This window comes from Diadema setosum, chromosome 4, assembly GCF_964275005.1.
Source record: "Diadema setosum chromosome 4, eeDiaSeto1, whole genome shotgun sequence".
Taxonomy (NCBI): Eukaryota; Metazoa; Echinodermata; class Echinoidea; order Diadematoida; family Diadematidae; genus Diadema; species Diadema setosum.
The window spans coordinates 35,988,040-36,014,411 of NC_092688.1; the positions used below are offsets into that span (position 1 = coordinate 35,988,040).

Below are 26,372 nucleotides of genomic sequence, written 5' to 3' on the forward strand. Positions count from 1 at the left end.
GTAGGTGACTGTCAATGTCACGGTGAATGTTGCCCAAACACACAGTCTAGTAGTCTACCTACTCATAACTACGCTGTGCTGTGACTGCGTCTCGATCGTTTCCAGCAAGTTTACCACAGTGGCAACGGGAATTCACTGTTCACAGACTGTGCTTCTCACATCAATCTCATAGTCATACTGCATGCATACCGTTCTACCAACACATCTCTACGAGTGCGAACGTAGGTATGGGTGGTCAATGACAATAAATGGTCTGTAAAAAACGTACGTAACTAAGTAACGTAACAGAATCTGTCTATGTAGAAAAAGCCTAATATTTAGCTTTTAATCTTATTCTTATTTTAGTCTAACTTACTGTCTCATGGGCGGATTGAGGAATTCCGTAAAGAGGGGGCGCCTTTACCATGTTTACAAAATAAAGTAAGTAGGGCGCACGCTCCCCACCCCCGGCCCAATTTTTACCTCTGCCAAGGGAGGAGGTTATGACAATGTTTTCATTAAAATATTTACTGTTGGTTTGTTTGTTACTGTTAATATAATAGTTTGTTAGTTTGTTTGTTTGTCCTTGTTCAAAATAACTCAAAAAAGTAGTTAACGGATTTGGATGAAACTTGCAGGAAAGGTTGAGAATGACACAAGAAACAGATGATTAAATTTTGGTAGTGATCCGAGAATTTTTTGGGGATTTTATGACGGATCTTTGATATTTTGACAGGTAGAACCCTAGCCTAGGCCCTAACGTTAGGGTCAATGAACTTGGGAGTTTAAGCTGCACCTTTTTGAAGTTTTCATGTGCGCATTAAAAGTGCGTGCTCTAGTTTCTGCTGGGGCGAGGCGCACCGCGCATCTGAAGGTTTATGACATAAGTAATAATATTCCTAACAAAGCCTCAAAGGCTTCTACAGTATTGGGAAATCGGGCGATTTTTCAGTGTGTGGAAATCACTGATCTCTATATGGAAGAGCAAGATCATCGGTGGAAAGTAACTGCTTGGCGGAGGTCTGCGCTCTCGGAGTGCTTTTCTAGTTTTCTTTTTATTTCTGGCAATTGTGCACTTTACGGCCCTATATTATCGATACCTCATTCGCCGTATGCAAAGGTGATATCCCATGAACCACCACGCACTGAGCAGCTGGCGAGCTTCTCTTGCTGTATGGAACGCTGTTTGACAAGTGATAAGGTCACTAAAAGCCCGCCTCACTCTTTTATACTGCGCTTGAGCGCTTCTGCGGAGCGGACACATCGAACACTGTGCAATCGCGATTTTGCGTGTCTAGAATTGCTCTCCGTTGCAGGATTATCAAGCTTTTTTGTATTATACAATGTTGCATCGCAGAAAATTGCCGTGATCATGGCGCAAAGTATGAGAAAGTTGGCAGTAGTCTGCGATACAATAGATTCCATTTTTGAACATCCTAGCTTGCGCCAGCTTGCCACAACACACCAGTTACGTGAATATTTTATACCTCCTTCATCCATCCCGATCCAACCCCATCACAAATCACGCAAACCAACCACGCGGGCGAGGCTTGTGTGTGTGTGTTTGTGTCCATGTAGTGGCTGCCCGTAAATCGGTAGCTATACACATTTCGCACCGCGTCTGGTTGGGCTCGTTCTGTGTAGACGAAATAAACACTAACAGACTGACGAATCGCCAAGATTTGGGTTTTTTTTTTATTATCATTTCACAATGATTTCTCCAAGGCCGCGAGTGGACATACGTCCTCTGCAAATAGGTTAATTAGTGATCTCCCGTTACGATATAACGCAGAATTCATTCATTTAAAATCATGATTGAAGCGCAGAAGTTTACCACTCGTTGCGTTCCGATGTGTGCAAATGCACAGCACCCTGTTTGTCTAGGGTCTGCTTGCGTTCGATCACGCCGCGCCGCCGCGCAGGGAAGGGCGTTGGAGCAACCATGTGGTGTACTGTAAGTGCTTTCATCACGCACACACACGTTGACACATTCACATACACTGCATCCCAACGCAAAATCTCATACACATGCACACAGTACAGTGCCGGAAGACAAGCTGTCGAACCCTCGGTGCCTGATAGGTACTCAAATTTGCACGCACTGCTTGATTAGGGTAAAATCTTGCACCGATTGTATAGGGCTGTAAAGTGCACAATTGCCTTGTTTCTTTTGTTTTAACAAAAAATAAAGGGGGCGCACGCCTGGTGCACCCTCTCCTGGATCAGCCACTGTCCTGTGCTGTGTCTGTGTCTTGGTGTGGGGTGGTCTCTAACTACCACATATCGGCAGGGTACCTTTAGAGTAACTGTCCCAGTTCGTGTCCAGGCACCTGTTCGCAGCCACTACAGCATATTTGGTAATACAATGCTGAACACAGCGACACATGCGACTATACATGTATTGTCACACATTCACTAACAGTAACACACTGCTAATCTACAAAAATCAACCGGTGACAAGGGCAGAATCTTCAATCAAAGTGAAATATTCACACCTAAATGACAACATCTTGCATCCAAAATTTCATTTTTGGAACTGTCCCAGTTCGTGTCCAGGCACCTGTTCGCAGCCACTACAGCATATTTGTGACCCTGCACCTCAAAACAAACAAAAAGTCGCCAGACATGAATTTTTAGTTAAGACCATATTCTGAAAGAGCAGACTTTAAGCTTTAACATGATGTATAACTCAAATCAAATGGACTCTCCTAACCTATCTAAATATTGGAAAGAAAGCACAAACTCAGGAAAAGTGTGAACTGAGAAAAGAGGCTCTGAAGTACAGTGCCTATTCAAGCGCTTAATCTTTACTAAACCGTGCTGGCTGTGCGATGAATGGGACAAAAAACCGGAAGTAAACCACCAGAGTAACAACAATGAAGGGATTATCAGATTAAACTGAAATTAAGCATGCCTCATTAACACATTCTGTCCATAATTAATGCCAACTTTCAAAGCAGTAGCACTATCCTTTCAAAAGTTATTAGAGTTGAAAGTGAAGAGTGTGGACAAGGTTTTTCAGAAATGAAAAAGGGATTCTAAAGACACGCCTAATCACACTATTCTACCAAAAATGTTCGAGATAAACTGCTAAAAAAAACACACTTTCCTGCCCGTTTTATGATACCAAATTTTAGCATAATGTAAAAGAAGACCCGCTCTTTCAGAAAATATGAAAAAGTCATGTTCGGCTAGGTTGACCCATTTAACTTATTTTCAGTCCTCACGCAAAATCAGTGTGTGCGACGTTATGTTCGTTTTGAGGTGCACGGTCACATTTGGTAATACAATGCTGAACACAGCGACACACGCGACTATACATGTATTGTCACACATTCACTAACAGTAACACACTGCTAATCTACAAAAATCAACCGGTGACAAGGGCAGAATCTTCAATCAAAGTGAAATATTCACACCTAAATGACAACATCTTGCATCCAAAATTTCATTTTTGGAACTTTTTAACATCACAGTTAAGGAACAAAGGGTCTAAAAAACTGGAATTTTTGTCATTTTCCCAATGTTCATGGATTTTGAATACATGTCCTCACATCGAAATAGAACTTTCACAAGCCGATGTGGGCCGCCATTTTTTTCCGAAAGTGGATGTTACGATCGAAAAAATACAAAAAACATAAGAGAGACAATGTTCAGTAATACTGCAACAACTGCAAACCCTATTCGTGATCAGTGCACGCGCGCCAGGCCTTTTCACATGCTTTCGCAATGGGACTTGTTGCTTACGCAGTGTTCACGAGCCGAATGAAGGCGTTCAGCAGAAGATCGCAGAGCACGCGCGTATCAGGCCGCGAACCGAACTACCACGGTCGCAAACCGGTGGACGCTCTACTGGATCGCGGTCGTGGTCTTTTTTTACTATTGCAATGGACATTGGTCTTGCGATTGTGACAATATTGTAAATTGGTAAGTGGTCAACCTCTATGATATACTGTATACGCCATATATTTCGTGAGTCTAAATTTTCACGAATCGGGAATTCCTGACGATTTCGCGAGTGGTTAAATTCGCGATCGTGGAGTCCTATACAGAACACAGAAGTGTACACGCGTACGTCACATTCACATCGGGATCAGAGTCAATATTTTTGCGTGTCTTTAATTTTGCGAATAGCACCTGACTCGCAAAATTTGCGAAAATGAAAACCTTGCAAAATATTCGCCGTACACAGTAACCTCGGTTAAAGCAATTAGTAAGTTTGCGTTTCAGAGTTGAAAAACTCTTATGCGGCCGCAAACCGCGACACTTAACATCGCCACCCTGTGTATCATACACACATTGTAGCTGTGTGTTAGCGTATAGAACGATTAAGTACGAGTGGGATTAAGCGCCGTTTCATTTAAGCTATGAAAATAGTGATAACGAAGACACAAAAAACTAACTCTCCAAAAAAAACTAACAAAAATAAACATGGTTCAGTTCCACATCCGCTTAGACAGTTGCAAACACGACGCATGACTGTATGTGTTTATTACCTATTGAGGGAGGGGGTGCTGATGTTCAGGTACCTTAAGCCGTGCAAGAAAAATGCATCACACGCACTAAAATGATATTAAAATATCTATACTGAGATTCATAATCAACAGGATGGTCACAATATTCGAAACTGCAGTATTTATGGCATGTTTGAGGTAAAACTTAGCCGAATTTGTTCTATACTCTTGGAATAAATACGCTGCAGATCCTTAGGGTGACGATAGGTGGTACCCTCAATCATACTCTTAGGAAAAGAGATGGTGATGTTGATTGTTTACTCGCAGTAGTACTAAAGTAGTTGTACGAATCAAGAATAACGTCAATATTCACACACATGTTAGGAAGAGAGCTACTTCGACTTGCTGCCATTGCCAGTGCCCTAGTGCTCTAGCACGTCGAAGTAGAAAGGTCAAGTGTACTGTCTAGCTAGACTTTTTTTGTGTTTGGGAGTTGTGATTGTGAGTGCTTTTTATTAAGTTCGAAAAATGATTTTAAAAAATCCTCTGGACAGACAGATTTTCTGTCTATTCAGTGTTCAACTTGTAAATTGTATTGTAAAAAAATGTTACATCCTTACTTGTCAGTACACAACACTGTGCGATTTTATGCAACTTTATGCAAGCCCGGTGTGAAAGATCCTTGAGCTAACAAGTGTAGTAGGGCAGAGTGGTATGACAAAATTAGTGGGGGAGGTGGACGTGAGGAATTCCTTTCCAGTTTTGTTTGTTATGTTGCTAATAAATGTTACATGTATCTGTACTCTGTATTACTGGTAACTACTAATTTTTCTTGATTATTCTTACAGATAACACTTGCGCTGCTATTGGTGAAGTGTATTAGTTTCTCTTCAAGCGCCATCATGTGGCCATGGAACAGGACCTGCGGGTAACGAGGGAAAGTGCAGAAAAGGACAACCAGTCTCTCTTTGAAGAATACCCCGACGCCTGCCACGCAGTAGCCTACGACTCGTACTTTCCTGGGTCAAGTTCGAAGGTCAACACCAATCAGATCCTGCAGTATCATTCCCCTGGACCCCACACACTGTCTGATCTTGATATCTCACTCCCGTCTACCGACCTCGATTTGGAAACGAAGATTTTCGGTAGACCAAAAAGGGTTGAGAAGAGCTTTGAAAAGCATGGAGTGTTAGGAAAGAGGGAGCTGATTCCAGGGTTAGATCCAGTCCAGTCTGACAGGTCTAAGACTGTCCAGAAAAGCACTGGCAAGGTTAGACGCAGCCTTCATATGGGGGAGTCGAACCCCGAGGACCATGTCTTTCATCCAGAAATAGTTCCGTTTGAACCATCCCCAAATCCCAACAGGCAAAGTCCAAAAGATCCACGGTACCTGCTCGACACCAAGGGCACTCACAGTTCGTCGGTAACGTCGGACCCCAGCACAGCCCGGTACTTACGAATTCTCATCCCCCAGCGCGATTCTGCTGACGGCATCGACCAGTCAGCCTCCGAGACATCTCTCAACCTCTTTGAGTCCCTGAACACAACTGCAGCAGAGCGGCTTCTGCTAGAAAGTCCCACAGACTCACCCAGCCACTTCAAACAGGCCCAGCTGTGCCTGGACACCGCCGATTCTGAGGCAGAGACTTCCGTCCTTGGGCAGGACCGCGATGTGACTAGTACCAGTGCCAGTGCTGTGGACCAACTAGACCTTACCTCATATTATCCCCCCACCCAGCAACTTCAGCGCACCACTGGGAAGCCGTCACAGGAGATCAAGGCAGAAATCTATGACTTAGAGGCAGAACTCAAACGCCTTGTTCTGGAAATTTACTCAGAAAACGAGCCCAAATTTGCCCCTGTGCCGGGATCTGCACGCAGCATGGAAGATCAAGTCAGCCAGGCCAGGTCTGACCTGGAGAAAGCCTTTGGGGGTGGTAAGTGTATATTTTTCTTCTTTCATTCTGTTCATTGTAGTATCCTCTTTCTCAATGATCTTGCATTTTGAGAAAGAAGAAGAAGGGGAAAAAAGCTCAAATCATTTGTTTTACAGGTCTCACAATGATTCATAGTGTACACTACAAAAGTTCACTCAGCAATGTGGTGTAAAGTAGGTTGACGCATAAACATATAATTTAATAGTATCCTGAGGAAAGTGTGCCATAAAGATGATGTGGATGGTTTAGACTTCATCTGGTTTGCATGGTGTCTGTGCCAGTGTTTTCAAGCTGTTTTTAAAAGTGAACAATGATGTCATCAATCATTCAAATAAAAATGTACAATTGTATCAACTCCAATTCAAACTCTTCCTTTCAAATCAACAGTTCAGTAGATTTAAATAGGTCATGGCCTGGACAGCTGCATCCTCCACTGTCTGAGAAGCTGTATAAAATAAGTACAGGTACGGTAGTGGATTATCTGTGATACTGTAAAAGCAGAACTTTATTTTCATACAAAACATAGACATTTTCAAAGGATGTTAATTTTGCGATATAACACCAAGGCTATCATATTGTTGTGCACTAATTCATGTCCATTCACTCCACCACTTTCTGTGATCAATATTGTGTGATGTTCAATTGCGGCTCAACAGTGATTTGCAAAATTCATGAAAATTAAACCATCGCGAAAGTAGATTTCGCATAGATTGCAGTTAAAGAGATGGTACAGTTTTGGTTGAGATGGGGCTTCAAGTGTCCAATGTTTTTTGATGGTGAGTTTTTGAGATAGTGAGAAACCTCTTTTGAAATATGGAAGCACATATCATTCTAAGAGTAATTCAAAGTTTATCAGATGAAAAATTGTTTTGAAATGGCTGAGATATTCAAAACAAAGCCATCATATTATACATGTAAAGGTGGGACCCACCTTTTAAGATCACTTTGCTTTACATTACATGTATGTGCTTTGTTTTTGGATATCTCAGCCATTTCAAAACCAATTTTCATCAAATAAACTTTTGATTCCCCTTAGAAATTGTATGCTCTTTAACATTTCGTAGAGTGGTTTCTAAATATCTCGCAAAACGTTACAAGCTGAATCCTCACCTCAACCAGTACTGTACAGTCCCTTCAAGTGCAACTGAATGAGATTTCACATTCTGTTAAAAGTGCATTTCATCCGTCACTCTTTTTTTTAATGCAAAATTTGTACTGTATGATTGCACCTGCAACCATTCACCCTTTTATAAAAATTCATGGATTGTACAGAGTAATCTGTGCTTCATTAAAGACTGAAGACCTCAATGTAATACATTAATTTATAATGTTTTATCAAGGCACTACCCTTGGTTGTGAAGGATTGAGTCCTGACATCAGCCTTATATCCTCTAGGATCTGTGAATCCTTAATGATTAATCTTCATCTGAAGCCCTATTGTGACATCATTAATGTTTTGATGACTTTTGAGTCCTCTAGATCAAAACATGTACAGGTAAACTGTCATGCAGACAAAAGGGAGGGGAGAAAAATATTTGAAATGGTGATTGTGTCTGCATACTGCTCTGTACAATGTTTGTGTCTGTCTGTGCATGGAATATGATACTGATTATTGTATGACGTACATTGTATAGAGACCCCCCCCCCCCAAAAAAAAAAAATAATAATAATAATACAGTGTAAATAAATAAATAAATAAATGAAAATAAATAGATAGATAAATGAATAAATAAATATATAAATAAATGAATATAAATAAAAAAATATAATGAATTGCTGAACACATAAGAATAGGAGGAAAATTGTTAAAAGAATGCAGATCCATAGAACTGTGTAACTGTCACCAACCAAGGTAAGATCACATACTGTACATTGTACAATGTACAGTCTGTACATGCCTTATACATGTAAATACGTGAGACCTCTACGGAGATGTATGTTTTTCACTGTAGTGTGCATCATGTATTTCAGTTTCCATTGTCAGCAACCCGGTGTGTTCAGATCTCTTGTGTCATAACATGTAGTTCACACATTGTACTGTATGTTTACAGTGCAGGCAGCTGAAAGGGCAAATATTTACAAGCCGTGCCTTGAATATTAGAAAAAAAAAAATAATCAAATTTGTTTATATTTCAGGTAAAGTACGACATTATTTATTTATTTTTTTTTTTTACTGCAGGGCTGTATGTAGACTCCTGTAGGCCTACAGTGTACATGGTACAGTATACAATGTCCTGTACATGAACTCAGTTACTATTAATGGGACATACAATTTAAATGTTGTGTACTTTGGCATGAAAATGCAATGTAAATTTCAAACCTGGAGGTTTCAGCTTATTAATTGTACATTTTTAGTATGGCTCATGTAAATTCCTGACAACAAAAATCAACATCTGCTACACCACAGTATGTGATGTGTCGCTACTTTGTTGCCAATGTCAGGTGTTTGGCAATGACATTGTGGCAATCAAGGTTGTATTGTAGTCAGCAACTCCGTCCCCCACCAAACTCGAACTGAGGATATGGAAAACAATTGAAGTACAGGCTCAATAATTAATTGAGAATTAACAAAATGAATTTGCTTGGATAGATTCTGAGACAAGTAAACCATGCCATCAACAAAATGAAACTGGTTACTCAAAACTTCAAGATTTTTTTTTTTTTAAATAGTGCGTGCATCATGTGTGTGTGTGTCTGTGTGATGAAACATGATCTACTCAAGTTGTACCACAGCTGGTACGATGTACATGTACGTGTACATACACTGTACATTATACTCTGAGTACATCGTACAATGTACACTGTAGATATCTACCCACACCGTCGAACATCACATAGTGACAGAACCATTGAGGAGGGAAAACAAAATAAATGATCCGCAAAAATTATAACACTGTGAAGTCAACAGATGGTTCAGTCAAAGGAGGGAATAATTAGGTTCCATCCAATTTACCTTCATTCATTTCTATGTTGGCTGAGGCTGATGATAGTGAAATCCATACTATGTACACAATGTACAATGTAGTCTTGATTGCAGGCTGTGTAATATTCCAAGTGAATGGACCATGATGAATCAACTGAGCACATTTTGTGCTTTTACACTCATGCAATGTACTGTTACACCAAATATTGAATAAGCTGTTTTTGTTTTTGTTTTGTGAATCAGGACTTCCTGATGATTTCACAAGTGGTTAAATGTGCAATTGTGGGGTGTGTTACTAAACGGGAAATAGATGCATGCACATCACATTTATGTCTGGATGAGAGTCAGTATTTTTGGCACGTTTTTGAATTCGCGAACTAGCACCTGACTCGTGAAATTCACGAAAATTAAAACCTGAATGTATAAGTGCATGGTCCATGAGTGTTATGAGATAAAGGACCCATTAATTCATTACCATTCGTACAGAAATTGATAATTTTCAGTACCTGATAGTGATCAATAGTACATCGTATGTAAATAAGCAAGGGTAAATTTTATTTAACAACTCAGAAGCTGGTGCAAGGTTAATGGATTTTAAACATACATCCTGTACACTGTATGGTACTTCTGTGCAACTTGTAGTTGCACAGTATGTTGTGGGATTCTGGTAATTTTATACCAGCGAGGATGTCAAGTATTACAAATGTGTACATTGAACATCTCCATGTCTGTGGTAACGGCCCTCAAACCCGAGTTTATTTTTTAATACATTGTAGTCATGAATGATTTGTTTTTAGAACCTACATACAAGAGTTTGTCACATAAACAGAAGACTTTATTGATTTTTGTGTCTCTCTTTAATTATGAAGTGTAAAATGAAGAAGGTGTTGCCCACGTGGCTGTGGTGTTTGGGTAAATCAGACTTTGAAGAGTATTATGATATCTAAACTTTCAAACCACATCTACATAAATGTAATGTAATGTAAATCAAATCTGAGGATCATGCCACTGTAATTTGGAGTGTGGCTTGGGAAAAAAAAATTGAAATAGATCAAATGAAGGAAGAGATATTTATGTTCTAGTCAGGAAGAAAGAGAAAGGGGTAACTGTACAATTTATTGTAGATATCGAGGAAGAAAAAAAAAAGTGGTGAGCAGTGGAGTGGGTGTTGGCTGGTATACAGTATGCTTGTTTACCAAGCACCAGCCATCTGTGTACAGAGCTGCATGCCTCCCTGCATATTCTCTTTGCATGGCCCTGGCAAAGTTAGTGATGTGTGTCAGGAGACTGTGACAGAAGGGACAAATAGGTATGTAGGGCTGTATTATCACATCGTACAGTACAGTACATACACTGTACACATAGATTATGGGAGGAGAGTGGTATGTCATTTTCATTGTATCTTTCAATAATTTGATACCTTTTGTACAATGTGGATATTTCTCATTTGATAGCAAAATACCAACTGCAATTGCCCCACAAAACTACCTCATACACTGTATATGGGTAGTAATCAGTATTCTTTTCTTATTGCCAGTGTACATGTAGCAGCTGCATGCTTTCAATAGTTTTTGACAGGCAGATACATTGTACTGTGGTAAGTGCATGGGGACAGAATGTACAGATTGTGTGATGTATAGGAAAAGTACCAACCAGTTTCTTGTCATGTGAGATACACTATTTTCCTTTTGACCCTGAAAGTATATTATATTTTTTATGGCTGTTACAATGCTGGGTAAGTTTTGTACACTTGTAACAATGTGTGTCTGTAAAAGTTATACAGCGTGTATTCAGTTTTTCAAATGACTGAAGACAGGGGGCGTTTCATCAACGAGTTCGTCGGAGGTTTTCACCGACGAATTTGCTATCAGCCAATCAGACGCAAGGATTTACACTGACAACTGTTAAAAGCTAATGAAATCCTTGGTCTGATTGGCTGATAGCAAATTTGTCGGTGAAATCTCCGACGAACTCGTTGATGAAACGCCCCCCAGAACAGAGTAATTGCCATATTTAACTGTTGTGTCAATTACATGTAATGAAAGAGAAATTCATGGGCATTCTCATGTACATGCTATTACACTGAATATCTGCTACTTTGTATCTATATCACATTGCTTTGTACTGTACATAAATGTATGCCAGCATAAACTGCAGTCTCACAGTTTGCACGACAGTCAGCAATTATATTTTGTCTTTGAAAGATAGCAATTAGCAGAATTAATTTTGTACATCGTGTCCATGAATGAGTTTTTATGTTGATTGGATGAGTTTTCATTACATTATGTCCATAAAAATTATGCAATACCCTATGTTAATTGGATGAGTTTTCATTATATATCATGTCCATAGAAATGACACAACAATATGTAAATTGGATTTGGATGAGTTGTCATATACACCAGATATTATGAAGCAACATTTGAGAGTTTCCACAACCATGCCTGGACTGCCCTGTGTTATCTTTGCAATGAATTTGTCCTCTTGATATCCATTTGTACTTTTAATATGCATACATGTGTATGTTCTCTCCCTCTCCTACGTCTTTGTTTTGTCTGTCTCGATCTGTCTCTCCCGCCCTCCCCCATCTCTGTCCGTCTCTTCCATCTGTCTGTCTGTTTGTTTCTCTCTCGATCTCGATCTCACTCTTCCTCTTTTTCGATGTTTGTTGCAGGCGATGATTTCATGAACTCTTACCACAAGCCCACCAGTCCCACGCAGAGCACCGGTATGTCTCTGGATTCCTTCAATAGCCTGGCCAGCACATCAGATGCTCTGGCTCTTCAGAAGTCCCTGGTTGGTGAGTTCTGACTTTGAGACTATCTTTAGATTGTTAAAGGGATACACCACTTTATTCTCAATTTGACTCCAATTAAAAGAAAAAAAAAACTTTTAGAATAGTTTGAACAGAACAGATAAATACCTACTTGTAAATATCAGAGAAAAAGTATGAGAGTAATGGAATACAATTATGTACTGTAAAAGTGGTTTCTTTCGTGGTGGGTTTTTTTTTTCGCGCTTTTTGCGCTTTGAGGTTGAACCACAAATTTAACATCATGTGAAAATGTTTTGAAAAGTCGCGCGAAATTAACCAGGCAAGGAAATGTTTTGAACTCGCCGCTTGTTACAACGCTATTGTGCACATGCACACACGAAGATTCCGCGCATTGAGTGTATTGATGGTCAACACACACACAGCGATACCGCGCAATGTAGGTACAAGCATGTTATAAAGTACTCGAGAGACGGGATTTCAGGTAAGCCTGCATTTAATTTTGATTTCTATTTGATATTCAATAAAAGAATAATTGGATTATAGTTTGGGTTTTCACGTGCAAAATAAAACAGTTTTTGCTGACTGTGAATTCACAGATTTTGCCGACCGCCAATTTAAACACACGCGAAAAAGTCGGCACCGATGGAAACCGCGAAAGTATCTGTACGCGAAAAAAACCACTTTCACAATACATGTTAGTAACAACAATACTGAGTATTTGTATAGCACTACATGTACATGTACATTTATGTTACATAGGTGTCAAAAGTGCAGTGCCATTTTATGATGCAAATCCCAATTCAAGTTCCATAAACATAATGTATTAAAATAATGCATTAAAAACACAAAAAAAAGAAACAAGTGAGAATGCATGTCATTATGTTATCATATCATCCAGTGATAGACTACAACTACTGCAGTTTACAACAATCAGTTGTGATTTGAACTGCATTGTGTATATGTTGCATGAACACAAAGAAAGACAAGTTCCACAATAAAACATATCATTTCATATTATGTTGTGTGCCAGGCAACTCTTCAGCCAAGCCAGCCAGCATGGCCGAGATAGCGGCCCTCCTGGCCTCGGTCCAGCAGGGCCAGTACCAGAGAGACCAGTCCCTGAGCAGCCTGGACTCCACTCTCAAGTCTGTCAATGGAAGCCTCACTGCAGAGGACACACCACAAGAAAAGGTACCAGTCTCTTCTTCTATTTTTCTTCAACAGCCAAAGATGGCCCTTTGGTTTGGCATTGGCAGTGTTGGCTGTGTTGGCTGTGACATAATTAACTTAATTTTGGATTTGATAGGAAAAATAAGAACACATTAAATTCAAGTGTGATATGTCATCAAGAAAGCCATATAATGACCAAAAAAATAAATTTGTTTATTTATTTTTTCAATGGCAGACAAGTTTGTCATAAAATATATGCTAAGCTTTGATTTGATGATTTGCCCTCCTGCAATACAGGGAAAATAAATTGAAATGTAATACGTCATCACGAAAGCAATATAATGTCAGAAAAATTATTTGTGTTTTTTCTGTAATGGCTGATATAAATTTGTCAGGTGGGAAGCTTTGAATTGATAATTTGTCCTACTACAATACGAGGAAAATATTTTAGAAAGTAATAAAAAGTTAGTGAATACTGAAAAGGTTATATTGTCGAAGTCGGCCTTATGCACATTTTTCTTCCATCTGTGTGATCTTCGACTTCATATGGGGAATGTGATGAGGCATTTGTGATCTCAATTCTGATTTGTACAGCAGCAGATTGTTGCTTCCAGTTATTGCTTATCGTGGCTTCGTCCATAACAGTTTTAAGTGTACTAAAATGACCATGGTCTCTCTTTTGTGACATTCCCTGTTTTACAGAGAATTAAAATTTCAGGGAAAACTCTCTGTGACATTTTCTTGCACATACATGTCTGTATTTCAACTTCAGTTGTGACATCCAGAATTAAAAAAACCCAAAAACAATCCAAATGATCATTTCATTGGTTCCTTCAGTCATGGTGAGATATTGTAATCATGGTCCCATGACATTTGCTCCTGCGACAATTGCTCCAGCCTTATTTTCTCCAAGGACTTAGAGGTTAGGGTTAGGGTTGTGAGGGGATTTTAGGCTCAGTTTGATGTGAGGATTAGGATTAGGGTTGGAGTTATGTTTGTGGGTAGAATTCATGTTCAGCTTAGCGTGCACATGTTTCATTGGAGCAATTGTTGCAGGAGCAAATGTCATGGAACCATTATAACACCTAGATTTATATTCAGTTTGTCCCATGGAGACATATCCATGTCTGCACCAGGAAAGTTCTGAACAGAGACCTTGTCATTAATGAAAGAAGCATTTGTGTGGAGATATAAGACAATTATATATAAAGCCATGGATGCTTTGTGTTATTGTTACTCCTCAAGTAAGATTACCTTGATCAATTTGTGTTGTGGTTGATTATTTGTTGAGAAGGAAATTTGTTAATTACTTTTCTCTGTTTACATACAAGTACCAGGAGTTATTATCAGCATGCCATATACATGGACTGGCACTATCTATCTATCCATCTATCTATCTATCTATCTATCTATCTATCTATCTGTCTGTCTGTCAGTCTGTCTGTCTATCTGTCTGTTTATCTATCTATCTATCTATCTATCTATCTATCTATCTATCTATCTATCTATCTATCTATCTATAACTATCTGCCTTAGATGTATTTGTGCATATGTTAATATAATGTATAAAGTACATTTAGGACACACATAAGGTCTATACCATGGTCAAATGATAGACCACAGAGGATGAGTGCCTCATTGATCATCAAGGATTGGTAGGAGCCCTAAAGCACAGTGCACCCCATTGTCAGAGTGCGTGGCACATTGGTCAAAGGGTGTGGAGGTGGGCATGGTGTGAATGGCTTAGCATAATCACATGTAATCCCATTCACTGTGATGGCATTGATACGTCTTGAAGACAAGCTCTTACAGTGGTAAAGCTGTTTCAGGTATTAACAAAAAAAACAACAACTTTATAAAGAGTCCAATCCTTTGAAGAATCACAATCAGTAGAAGAAAATGCTGCCAGGACATAAGGCCTAATATTGTATGGGGTGTTAAAGAGGTGATAGTCTGTGTATCAAATCAGAATTTGCTTTGCTCTCTGTGGAAGGTAAGCTGAATGCAGGATCTGGAAAAGGTACAGACATGTTGAAAGAGACACTTGTTCTGAGGCAGATTAGTGCAAATGTTGTGGTGATCTGGTTATACAATGGACGAGCAGGAAAGTATGCAGAAATACTCAGTCCAAAGACTAGAAAATATTAAATCATGACTCTGCAGTTGGCCAGTTGCTTTGGTCATAAAGGACAGGACAGTATTTAGGATTTAGAGATAAGGCAGTGAACTTGGCCCTGCAGGCCAAATGAAGTTGTGTATTACTGAATATTAGAAAGGCAACTTTAATACTCTTCAGCATACTGTAAAAGTGGATATTTTCGAGCGACTAATTTTTCGCGCTCGGCCGGGTAAGAAGAGTTTCGCATGTTTTTAATTCTGCAAATCAAGACATCAAGTACTGGAACATATGGCAAGCAAAAATATTTGCTTTTATTTTTGCGCTAGTTTCTGGTTTGCGCAAAATGCACAAAAATTTCCACTTTTACAGTATCTTAAAGAGATTGCAGAGTGTCACAAATTGCATGTTTGTGTAGGTTGCGTTTAATTCTACAGTGCATTGATGTTATAACCACAAAGTATTTGCACGCCTGTATGTGAGACAATGCTGTTGCAGTCAACTGCTGAAAATAAAGCCTTTAATAGTGAAAGAGAAGTTTTTGCATGTTACATGGTCTTTATTATCTTTTGACACATAGCCAAGATCCAATCACATGCACGTGTGCAAATTCCTCAGAGTTCAAACACTTCAGTGCACCAGCAGTGTTGGTTTGTGCAAATGAGATCAAACACAGAGCTCTTGTGAAGTCAAATAATCAAGTGTTGGTTTCATGTGTCCTCTTGAGAAAGAAGAGTTCAGAAATGGTTCTGTGTGATGGTTAGAGGTCTTAGCTTTTGTGATGCAACAGATAATATTCACTCTCTTTCCTACACGTCAGTGTATGGGAGCTAGATGGATACTAAATTTGTGGCAATGAGTTACTGATGTTGCTGTATGAGATTGAGAATGGGAAAGAACCTTACATAATGCTGTGACTTATAAAGTCACTGTTATGACTAGGAAAATGATGACTGTTAGTTGCACATGCTATAGGTTGCTATCATAATCGGCAATTGAAAGTAGTCATCATTTTCATGTTGAGCAAAAGCACATGAAGCTAATTCAAGTAATTATGATGGATGAAGGATGCTAACATGTAGAATGTTCTGTGTTTAAACAACTGTTCCATCTAAAACAGCCACAGTGTGGAGTGCCAGGAGGATATATGCATGTGCACTCATATTATCAGCGTCATAAAGTTTCTTAGTTTCTCAAAATGGTGTAATTTTGATAGTGCCTACCCTGCTGACAACCAGCTTCATTCCCATCAAATCCAAGTACCACACTAAAGTGAGATATAGACCGTGTATTAAATGTGCTCTCAATTTATTTTGATTCTCTCCACAGCAATACCACTCCATGTCATCACTCGATGAGACTCCTTCCAAAATACCAGCTGATTACATTGAACCTCAGGTCACCCCTCCAGCAGTGAATGGAGGAGACCATCTGCCAGAGGCTGTTTCACCAGCAGAGGCAGTGAAGGAGGAACACAGCACTCCAGAGACAGGAGGCACAGCGTCGAGCCAGCCGGAGGGACAGCAGCAAGGCAGAAAAGTGGTGACTGTTGCGAAGAGACCAACATCATTACTGGCACAGAACACAACACTGGCCATCAGCAGCGCGATCGCCCACAAATACAAAGTCCCCCCTCCCGACGAAGTGCTCCAACCCAACAAGGAGCCCACGCTGTTCAGGAGCCCGGTCCAGGCCATCACCTCTTCCAAGGGGGGCAGGATTGCGGAGATGGAGGGACTGGAACAGAAGCAAAAACCAAAGAAGAAGAAGGGGAAGAAGAGTGCGAGGAAAAGTGCAATGACAACCAGGCTGATGTCGGATACCGACACTGAGCCGCCCAGTGATACGGAGCTGGTGGCCAACAGGAGACTAGTGGGAGAAAGTAACAATAGGGTACCACCCTTAGCAACTACCAGGCAGTCTGAAGGTGAGTTACTCTTCCTCTAAATACTGTATTTGTTGCTTGATACTCATTCTTATTTTGTAAAAAGTGAATAATGATTACTTGATTGACCCTCGCATACTACAAAATTAACAACATGCAAAACATTTTGACAAGTGACAATTATCAACAAATTTGAGCTCATACCATACCATTCCTGTGTGCTCAACTCATTCATATTATTTCAACATGGGGTTCACCAATTTTTACCCATGGTAACAAAACTGGTAAAAATTATGTTTTACCTTCCCAGTTTTATAAAAGCTCACCCTTTTGCATGGTTTTCAAAATCTAGTTGATTGCTTTTCACTTGTGATGACAAAGCACTCAAAGAGTGGATAAAGAAAAACACCTACTTGTTCTTTCATTTCAAAAAAAAAATTTTGCAGTCTATGTAACATGCAGCGAATGTATTTCAAAAGAAATGAGTTGAATAAAGGAGAGGGAAAATATAGGTAGGTGTAATGAATGAATACTTTTTTTTGACTGTAAGTGATTGACACCTGAAGGGCACAGGGAATGACAGAATGAAAACTCATGTAGTGGTACAGACCCACTTGCCCACTAGCCGCAGTGAATTGAAACTCACCAGTTTGCAAGTTACTTGACTGGGCACTTGGCCGTTCAAACACTGTGCCCTTGCCTGAATTTCCATTTATGAAAGTATGAGATATAAATGTTTTGGAATGCCCTCAGCCATGTCACTCTGTGAAGGATGGATCACTAACGGCCAGTATAATGGTATTGACTTCCTAGATTCCATAGTGATGTTAGAATATTTTGTCTGCTTTCTATCTGTGTTGCACAGAGTTGATAAGTGACAAGGCGGATGCTGATCAGGTTGCCAGGAGTGATCAGGATGTCGAGCATGCTACCCCGCCCAGCGAGGACCGTGTCTCAAACTTACCCTCGGAAGAGACGTCTGCACAATCAAACGGACACCAAGCACCCTCGCCAGAACCAAGCCCACTGTCAAACCCAGAGTTACCAACCTCATCTCCACCGGCAACCACCCCATCCTCCTCCTCCTCCTCATCCTCCTCCACCAATGTTCCAACAACTCTGCCAAACCAACCTCCAGCAGAGCCCTCATCCGGGTCCTTCCTGGGCTCCTTGTTTCCGTGGGGGAGGAGAGCAGCCGACAAGCCCTCCCCCAGCCCTCCAGCAGCCAATCAGCAAGAGGAAGCCCACAAGGGCGGGGCCACGCAGGAAGCAGATCTCCACAGTGACAGCGTGGATTCAGGAGTGGATTTCGTGCCCGGTGCCAGCGGTGAGATGGGCACGCCGACAAACCGTGCGACCAGACCGGAGCCCCTCCTGTCCTCAACACCCAACCATGTTAACACAGTCGGTATGTTTGGCCCATGTTCTAGTCTCTGTTCTTTTGCATGTAAAGAAACAGATTACAATTCCAGACTCATTATAATCAGGGAGTTAGCTGTCTGTGATTATGGGGAAATCTGATTTGCCTCATCAGATCTTATGTGACTGAACTCATTTTCATCAGTAGGTAATATTTTTATTAGAGTAGAGGAGTTTTACATACACAATATGGCACTGAATATCGATAAGATGTTAGTGATAGATTGAAGAATTCTTATCATGCAACTGTAGTCATGAAGTTGACAATCTTTAGGCAGAGAATGGTTGTGGCAGGGGAAAAGCAAAAAGAAAGAAAGAAAGAAAGAAAAGACTCAGATTATAGTGTAATGGCCTTCCTGACTTTTATCAGATGTCAAAGTAATTCTCAGTGTTGTGATCACTGCCTGCCTTGATATTTCATTCACACTACTTCTTACCCTAAAGCTTGTAACCTCTTTGGAAGGGTTCACCCATGGTGACAGCCTTTAGCATTCAGGGTGACTCTGATACTAGCTTTCTCTTTATTTTTGCAGGGAGAGTCGATGAAGTCGTCCCGCAGCGAGACACCCAGCAATTCAGCGCCCCAGCTTCAGCTGCAGAGAGTGTCCACCAGCAGTCTGTGGCTCCAGCTAGCTACAGTCCAGCAATAGGGGGCAGCAGCAGCAGTAGCACCAAGCCTGTGGATCTGGGGCGGCTGAGAACCACACAGCTGCCAAGGCCAGCGTATCGGTCCAGGTAAGCAAGAAATTATAGAGGAAAAAGAAAAGGAAGAAGAATGCCTGAAATAAAACAGGGTATTCAAATTTTTGTTTGTGAAGTCAATATGACATCTCAATGAACAGAATTACATTTTATGTGTGATATAACATATGAAATTAATAATTTCATTAATACTGTAAAACCAATTTTTTTTTTTTTGGGGGGGGGGGGGCATGAAACTTTCACAAATTCGTGAGGAGCCAAGATTTGTGAAAGTAATGTGCGTGCAAGAGTGTTTGTCTACACAATGCATTGAATGCTGGTAGCACTTCACAGAAGTTTCATGTCGCCAAGAAGGCTGTAGGTTCCAATTCAGAAAATGTTTGTGCTGCAAATGTTTCTGGTTTTGCAGTATCACTTTGTTTACAGTGATTGTCCAAGAGTAATTTCATGCTGATATTTTGTTTTGATCCTCAACCCGATGAAGACTAGTCCCGAGCATACTCAGGCAGGTGTCTATGGGGTATGAGTGTAGTAGCAGAAGCAGCTCATCCTCAATGGGTAAAAAACATAGTTGCCCTCCCTACAAGTTCTCCCAATATCGACCACAATTCTAATTCCAATGCATAGCATAGCAGTATATATCCCCATTCATATTCCAACGTGTGAACTCCAACCCCCCACCCCCAGATACCAGTTTGGCGAGGATGAGGAGGATGAAGGGGAGGACCTCCAGACGGTGCTGAGAGAGAAGGCCAAGCTAGAGGGGCAGCTAGAGATGCTGATGGCGGAGACTGAGACCGCCCTGCAGGCCCGCACCCAGCTCCAGAGCCAGGTGGCCATCCTCCAGGCCAAGCTCAAGGTCAGTGGTTGCCATGGTAACGGAGGACGAGCCATTTGACTCATCAGGGCAGCGTTCCATGAAACTCGTCAGTCACTGATGACTGTTTGAAGCTTCTGAAATCCTTTTGTATCTAAACATCTAAACTCAACAGCATTGTTCGTTGTTAAAACCTCTGGTATAATTGCTTTGCTAAGAAAAGGATAATTCAAGTGTGTTAGGATGTTCTAAGTGTCTTTCATGGTAAGGTAGTGATCTACAACACAGCAGTTTTAGTGGTAAGGCATGACATCTGAGCAGAGTATAATGGAGAATAAATGTTGTAATTCTCAATTCATCCAGGCCCAGGGCTCGGGCGGGGACGGGAGCTCAGCCCAGAACCGGTCCGCCCTGGAGGCGGACATCGCCTCCCTGAAGCGGCACCGGACCCAGCTGGAGGAGGCCCTGGCCAAGCTGCAAGGGGGGCTGGAGGCCAAGGAGGCAGAGCTGGACGCCCTGCACCGGGAGCTGCACTCCTCGGAGCTGGCCAACCAGCGGCTGCAGGCCAGGCTGGAGGAGGTGCGGGGGGAGATCGTCGGCAAGGAGACCACCATCTCCCTCCTGGAGGAGAAGATGAGTGCCATGCAGGAACAGGTAAAGAGATGAGCATCAGATGGTTTTCTGTATCTTCATGCTTGTCCCTACATTAACTTTCCATGGCAGATAAATTACTGCCAAATCAGGTCCACAGAGTACCAAAGTGTAATGCCATAGCCTTACATCCTCATGGAAACTGGTTCTAATCAACCTCACCTGGCCCAAATATCTGTGAACCCATGAATACTATTGTTGCTAACGATGCTCCCATCTGGTTCCAACCCAAGCTACAACAAATGACTGTGATCCTGTCACTTCGTTACTTTATTCTCCCTTTCATGTACACTTTATACTGCATTTTGATGAACCAATTAGAAAGTAATCTTGTGTATTTCAGGAGACCTGTGTGGATTAACTACACCTTTTGTTTATTCAGACTCAAAGATACTTTTTAGACTTGTCAAAACTGCAATTATAGATGAGTTCCTTTGAAATTGTACATTTCCTCAAGTGAACACACACACACACAAATGCATTGCAATGTGAGCTATGTGATTTTTAATTCCAATTTGACTGTTTGTTTTTTTCTGAAAAATTTGATTGTCAGGTGCAAGAAGCCAAGAAGGACCAGACCCAGTCTGCAGCGGCGCTGTCCTCGCTCCAGACAGACGTGGAGTCCCTCACCAAGGCCAGGGACTGGTTCCAGGAACAGCTCGGCTTCGCCCAGGACGTGAGGAACCAACTCCAGTCAGAGCTGCTGGCATCTCAGACGAAGGCTGCTTCCCAGGCCTCCTCCATTGAAACCCTGAAGACTGAAAATACAAAGGTGAGTTTTGATCATGTGACCGAGTACTGGCTTGCTGTGAGTTATCTTAAAATGGGTTCAAGAATGTAACCAATCAGAGGCGTTTAAATGAGTCACTTGTGCACACTTTATCATTACGCTAATCATGGTAGTGCAAGAAATGCACAGTGGCAAATCATAATGCTCTCTCACTGACATCTAAATGTACATACTTCAGCAGTGCGCACTAAGTCATTTTATTACTGTAAACAATTTTGTGTGCTTGTTCAGCGTATTTAGCTTTGGAGCAAGTTCTACATGTAACTGGTAAGTGGTATTCACCAGTAAAGGTAAATGAAAAATAGCCCATGGACCCATTTTTTGAAACAAGTAATGCACAGTTTTAACATCGTGTTAGTTGAGATTTGACGCACACTCGGGTAGTGACAATGTCATGCAACATGCGCTTGGCTCAAGTGATGAAATAGGATGATGAGTCCAATACCTCCCCTTCCCCCACTCTACTAGACTCTCCCCTTCCCTTTCTTGTTCAGCCTGTACGTGTTTATTGAGCAGCAAGAGACAGCAAGCTTTTATTTGTACTCTTGTAGCTATAAATCTTCCAGCTGTGGGCAGATATTGCTGAATGTCGTTCTGCTCCCTTTCCGGTTTTCATCAATAGCAAGGTGTACTGTATACGCCGAATATTTCACGAGGTTTTTATTTTCGCGAATTTCGCAAGTCAGCTGCTATTCGTGAAATTAAAAACACATGAAAATATTGACCCTAATGTTGATATGAATGTGACGTACGTGTATACATTTCTCCGTTCAGTAGAGGACTCCACGATCGCGAACTTAACCACTCGCAAAATTGTTGGGAAGTCCCGATTCGCGAAAATTTAAACTTGCGAAACATATGACGTATACAGTATCTAACATCCCTCCTATCTCTCACCCCTCCCTTCTCTCTGTTCCTCTGGCCGACAGATCAAGCAGCAGCTGACGGATTCCCGGCAGCAGGCCCTGCAGGAGAAGGAGCAGATCGCCAAGCACCTGGAGACCATCGAGGCCGACATCGTGACGCGGGAGGCCACCTTCTCCGCCATGCAGCGAGAGAAGACGGCCGTCCAGCAGGCCGTCTTCGAGCAGATGGACCAGATAGAGGAGGAGAAGTACAGGTATGATTAAGTCAAACATGATTAAATATTGACCAGCCTCGAAAGGCATATGTGTTTGCTATTAACACGGTTCATTTGGGGGGTAATTTTACAAATTAACAACTTGTGAAAGTATTGCCCACTGTAACTCAAATGTGCTAAATATAATTGTAATCCAAGCTTGGAAATCAGGAGGCTTTCTCCTGGAAAGAGATCATACTGATTTTCATTCCGTCACTATGGTTCTTGATCTCGCACTCAATCCTCACGAAATTGTCTTTCAAATCCCAGTTCACAAAATATTATACTCTCGAAATATACTTCTTATACAGTGTGTATATAGTACACTGAGAAAGCAGAACGTCATTGATTATATGCAAGTTTATTTATTAATGCCCTTCTTTACTTATAATAAATTGTCTGAGCTGTAAACATTGCACGTATCAAAAAGTACGTTTCAGGAGAGGGTAATGTTTTCTAATGCCCCGCTAAACTATAGCTAGCCCAAAGTATTTGTGTCACCTAAGACTAGAAGGGGTATTGCTTCTCTTAAATTGGGTGATGCTAAAAACATACACATGAAGGGCTGGTACTACCTGTCTAACTTTCACCCTGGCAGTATTCTGCCATAATTGTGTCTGAGAAAATCAGAAAGAAAAAATTGCAAGCTTATTGGACAACGGTGCCAGGTAATTACATCTTATTGACCGTTTGACTTTACCAAAATATCTCACAAACAAAACTGTATAATCTGGCCAGATTGTGTATGCTTTGCTGTCCCGGTATAGCTAGAAAAACAGTGCACGGAGGAACAGTTCTTCGAGTGTTTCCATTTCAGTGTTTTCCTAGTTCACACAACATGATCATCACATACTGAGGAATTTTGCGCCAGAGTCATAACAACAGATGCATGATGGGGGTGACTTCAGTGTAATCAAAGTTCGTTTCTCTCTTTATTCATGCAGACTTGCCGGTCTGGTAGCATCTGCCTCTGAGCTGGAGAGGCAGTTGGAGGTGGCGCGGCAGGAGCTTGAAGCCAAGCATGCTGCCCTCGTTGGCCTAGAGAAGGAGAAGAGAGAACTCGTCAAAGGACTCGCCCTCGCAGAGGTGAGACGGTCATTCAAAAAACAAAAAAAAAAAACTGCAGAGAATTCTTGTGTATGATATGTTTGACTTGAAGATTTATTGTGAGAATAAGATAGTGTTGCATTAATATTGCAGCTCTAGTAGAGGAGGTAGATGGGTAGATGCTTGATCAGTACATATAAATCACAAACTTCCACATTCTGGTAGAATTACATAGAGCACACATAAAAAAAGAAGGGGAAAAATATAGATATGTCCATGAAGAACAACATGCAACCGGTATTTGTCTGTGTGAAAGAGCAAAGATGGGGCCATAAGGGTATCAAATTATTATTTTGTGTTTCTGTGTATGACAGGAAGCTCTGAAGGCCAGAGATACTGAAATGGAAGCCTTGCAGGTCAAGTGCAATAATGTGGAGGAGAAGCTACGCGAGGAGCAGGGCAAATCGACCGGCCAGGATGAGGAAGTGCGCCAGCTCCGGTCGGACAGGGCCGCCCTGGAGGCCGCCCTGGCCAGCGCCAACGAGGAGAAGCGCACGTTTGACGAGTCCCTGCAGAAGCTGCGCGGCGACCTCGGGAGGGTGGAGGCGGGCTTCAAGCAGATGCGGCAGGAGCTGGGTGCGAAGACGGCGCAGCTTGAGGAGACACAGATGGAAGGGGAGCAGCTGAAGGAACAGCTGAGGACGGCTGAAAAGCAGGTGGACGCACAGCAGCGGAACCTTGAGGCCTCCATCACCGCCATCGGCAACAAGGACGGCCTCATTGAGGAGCTTGTTGGCTACAAGGAGCGGCTGGAGGCAGAGATCGACGCCCTAAAGAGGGACGCGCAGACGGCCCGCAGCTCGCAGGACAGCACCCAGCAGGCCAATGCGGGGCTCCAGACGGAGCTCGCCAAGGCCAGGGAGGGCTTCCAGATGCTGGAGCAACAGCTCCAGGGCGCTCTGGCCGAGAACGCCAACCTCCATGGTCAGCTGGAGTCGCTGTCCGAGGACCAGAAGCAGCTGACCGGCTTGATGGACGAAAACGCAGCACTGCGCCAGAGGGTGGCGGACTCACAGAGCTCCATGCACAGGGAGCTGGCGGAGCAGAGGGCCAACGTCCTGAGGCTCGGATCAGACCTCAGCAGCACCCAAAAAGATCTCAAGGAAAAGGAACGGCAGTATGAGGCCAATATAGCAGCCCTAACCAGACAACTCGAGGACACTTCGGTTGCCAAGAACCATGTGGAAAAAGAACTCCTTGAAAAGACAGCTGCTACAGCCCAAATGAGCAAAGATGAACAGGAAAGGCTGTATGGTGAATTGCAGGTGTGTTTTCATAGTTACCAAGTAGCATCTTAAAAAATCACATCAAACTTTATTTATGGATAGACATCCGAGAAAAAGAAATCCTTGAGTAACATCAATGTTGTAATAAAATTGTAAAGCTTTTGAAGATTTGTGGTAGGTGTAACTGTAATTACCATTGCCAGCAATTCTTTAAATTTGAATGCAACATTGCTGCCAATATTTAGTAAATTCATCTGGAAAATATACTTCATTCATATTTGTACTGACATGAGTAATGTTCTACTTGGTTTATGGTAGTTTCCATAAATAAGCAATCTATTTTAGCATGATATGGACAGGTCAAGTGGAAATTTGAAAAGGTGTCCAGAGGTGTTGCAAAAAATTGCAATGCCTTCTTTTAGTTGAACTTCAACTAGAAGAGGGCGGCAGGGTGAAAAATGTTTAATACATTTTTAAACAGTCGTCTTTCAAATGAAACCAAAGCTCAAATATGTGGATTGAGTGAAAGTAGCAATATTAGAAGAACACATCAGTGAAAATTTTAGGAAAACCAGACAATCAATTCAAAAGTTATCAATTGCTACAGTTTTGGTGTCGTCATGCCTTGATAAAGAGATTACTAAAGTTCATGATGTCACTTTGGACACTACAGAGAAAATGTAAGGAGAATTCCACAAAATTTCATTTTTAATGAAAAGTACACATGCCATCAACTTGTTACGGACAACCCATTGAGGAGGGGCTGATTTTGCTTCAACATGCATTTCCTATAGACACTTGTCTGAGTATATTCGGGACTCGTCTTTAACAGGGTAAGGGTAATAGTTTTCCCCCGCTTTTTGACGCAAGTAAGCCAGTGCTCTGTCATTATGCTAGAAAAGATAAAATATGTTGAATTTTCTTTATATTGATAATCACTCAATCCAGATTTATATTTGGGCTTTGGTTTCCTTTGGGAATGTTGAAAAAAATGCCAAGAGCAGCATGTGATACTAGCCTCTCATCAAGCCGCCTTGTTTGTATCCCTCCCTCCCCCCCCCCCCCCCCCCCCCAAGGCTGTGAAGCAAGAGGCAGACTCCCTGCGATCTGTGAAAGGCAGACTGGAGAACGACGTCCAGCATCTGAGGAGGAACATGGAGGAGGACACAGAGGCCTACAGAAGGAGGATCGGGGAACTGGAGGCAGAATTACAGGTATGAGTCAGAACTCTATGCTTGTGGGGCTCGTGTCCTGATAAGACCATAGAGAGATTCTTATTGAGTAGCTCTCAAAGATGTAA

The 26,372-nt window shown here is 41.6% G+C and overlaps 1 protein-coding gene across 1 annotated transcript in view; it reads left to right on the plus strand.

The window, feature by feature from the left end:
• The first annotated feature begins 5,343 nt into the window (after positions 1 to 5,343).
• LOC140227823 (uncharacterized) overlaps positions 5,344 to 26,372 on the plus strand; it is a 31,138-nt gene continuing 10,109 nt past the window's right edge. Inside the window, exons 1-13 of the mRNA XM_072308217.1 lie at positions 5,344 to 6,370; positions 11,968 to 12,093; positions 13,100 to 13,260; positions 16,685 to 17,282; positions 18,106 to 18,648; positions 19,193 to 19,394; positions 20,049 to 20,220; positions 20,542 to 20,832; positions 21,383 to 21,601; positions 22,549 to 22,739; positions 23,684 to 23,825; positions 24,161 to 25,111; positions 26,149 to 26,286. Of these exons, the coding sequence (XP_072164318.1) occupies positions 5,344 to 6,370; positions 11,968 to 12,093; positions 13,100 to 13,260; positions 16,685 to 17,282; positions 18,106 to 18,648; positions 19,193 to 19,394; positions 20,049 to 20,220; positions 20,542 to 20,832; positions 21,383 to 21,601; positions 22,549 to 22,739; positions 23,684 to 23,825; positions 24,161 to 25,111; positions 26,149 to 26,286 (4,761 nt within the window). The remainder of the gene's footprint in view (positions 6,371 to 11,967; positions 12,094 to 13,099; positions 13,261 to 16,684; positions 17,283 to 18,105; positions 18,649 to 19,192; positions 19,395 to 20,048; positions 20,221 to 20,541; positions 20,833 to 21,382; positions 21,602 to 22,548; positions 22,740 to 23,683; positions 23,826 to 24,160; positions 25,112 to 26,148; positions 26,287 to 26,372) is intronic.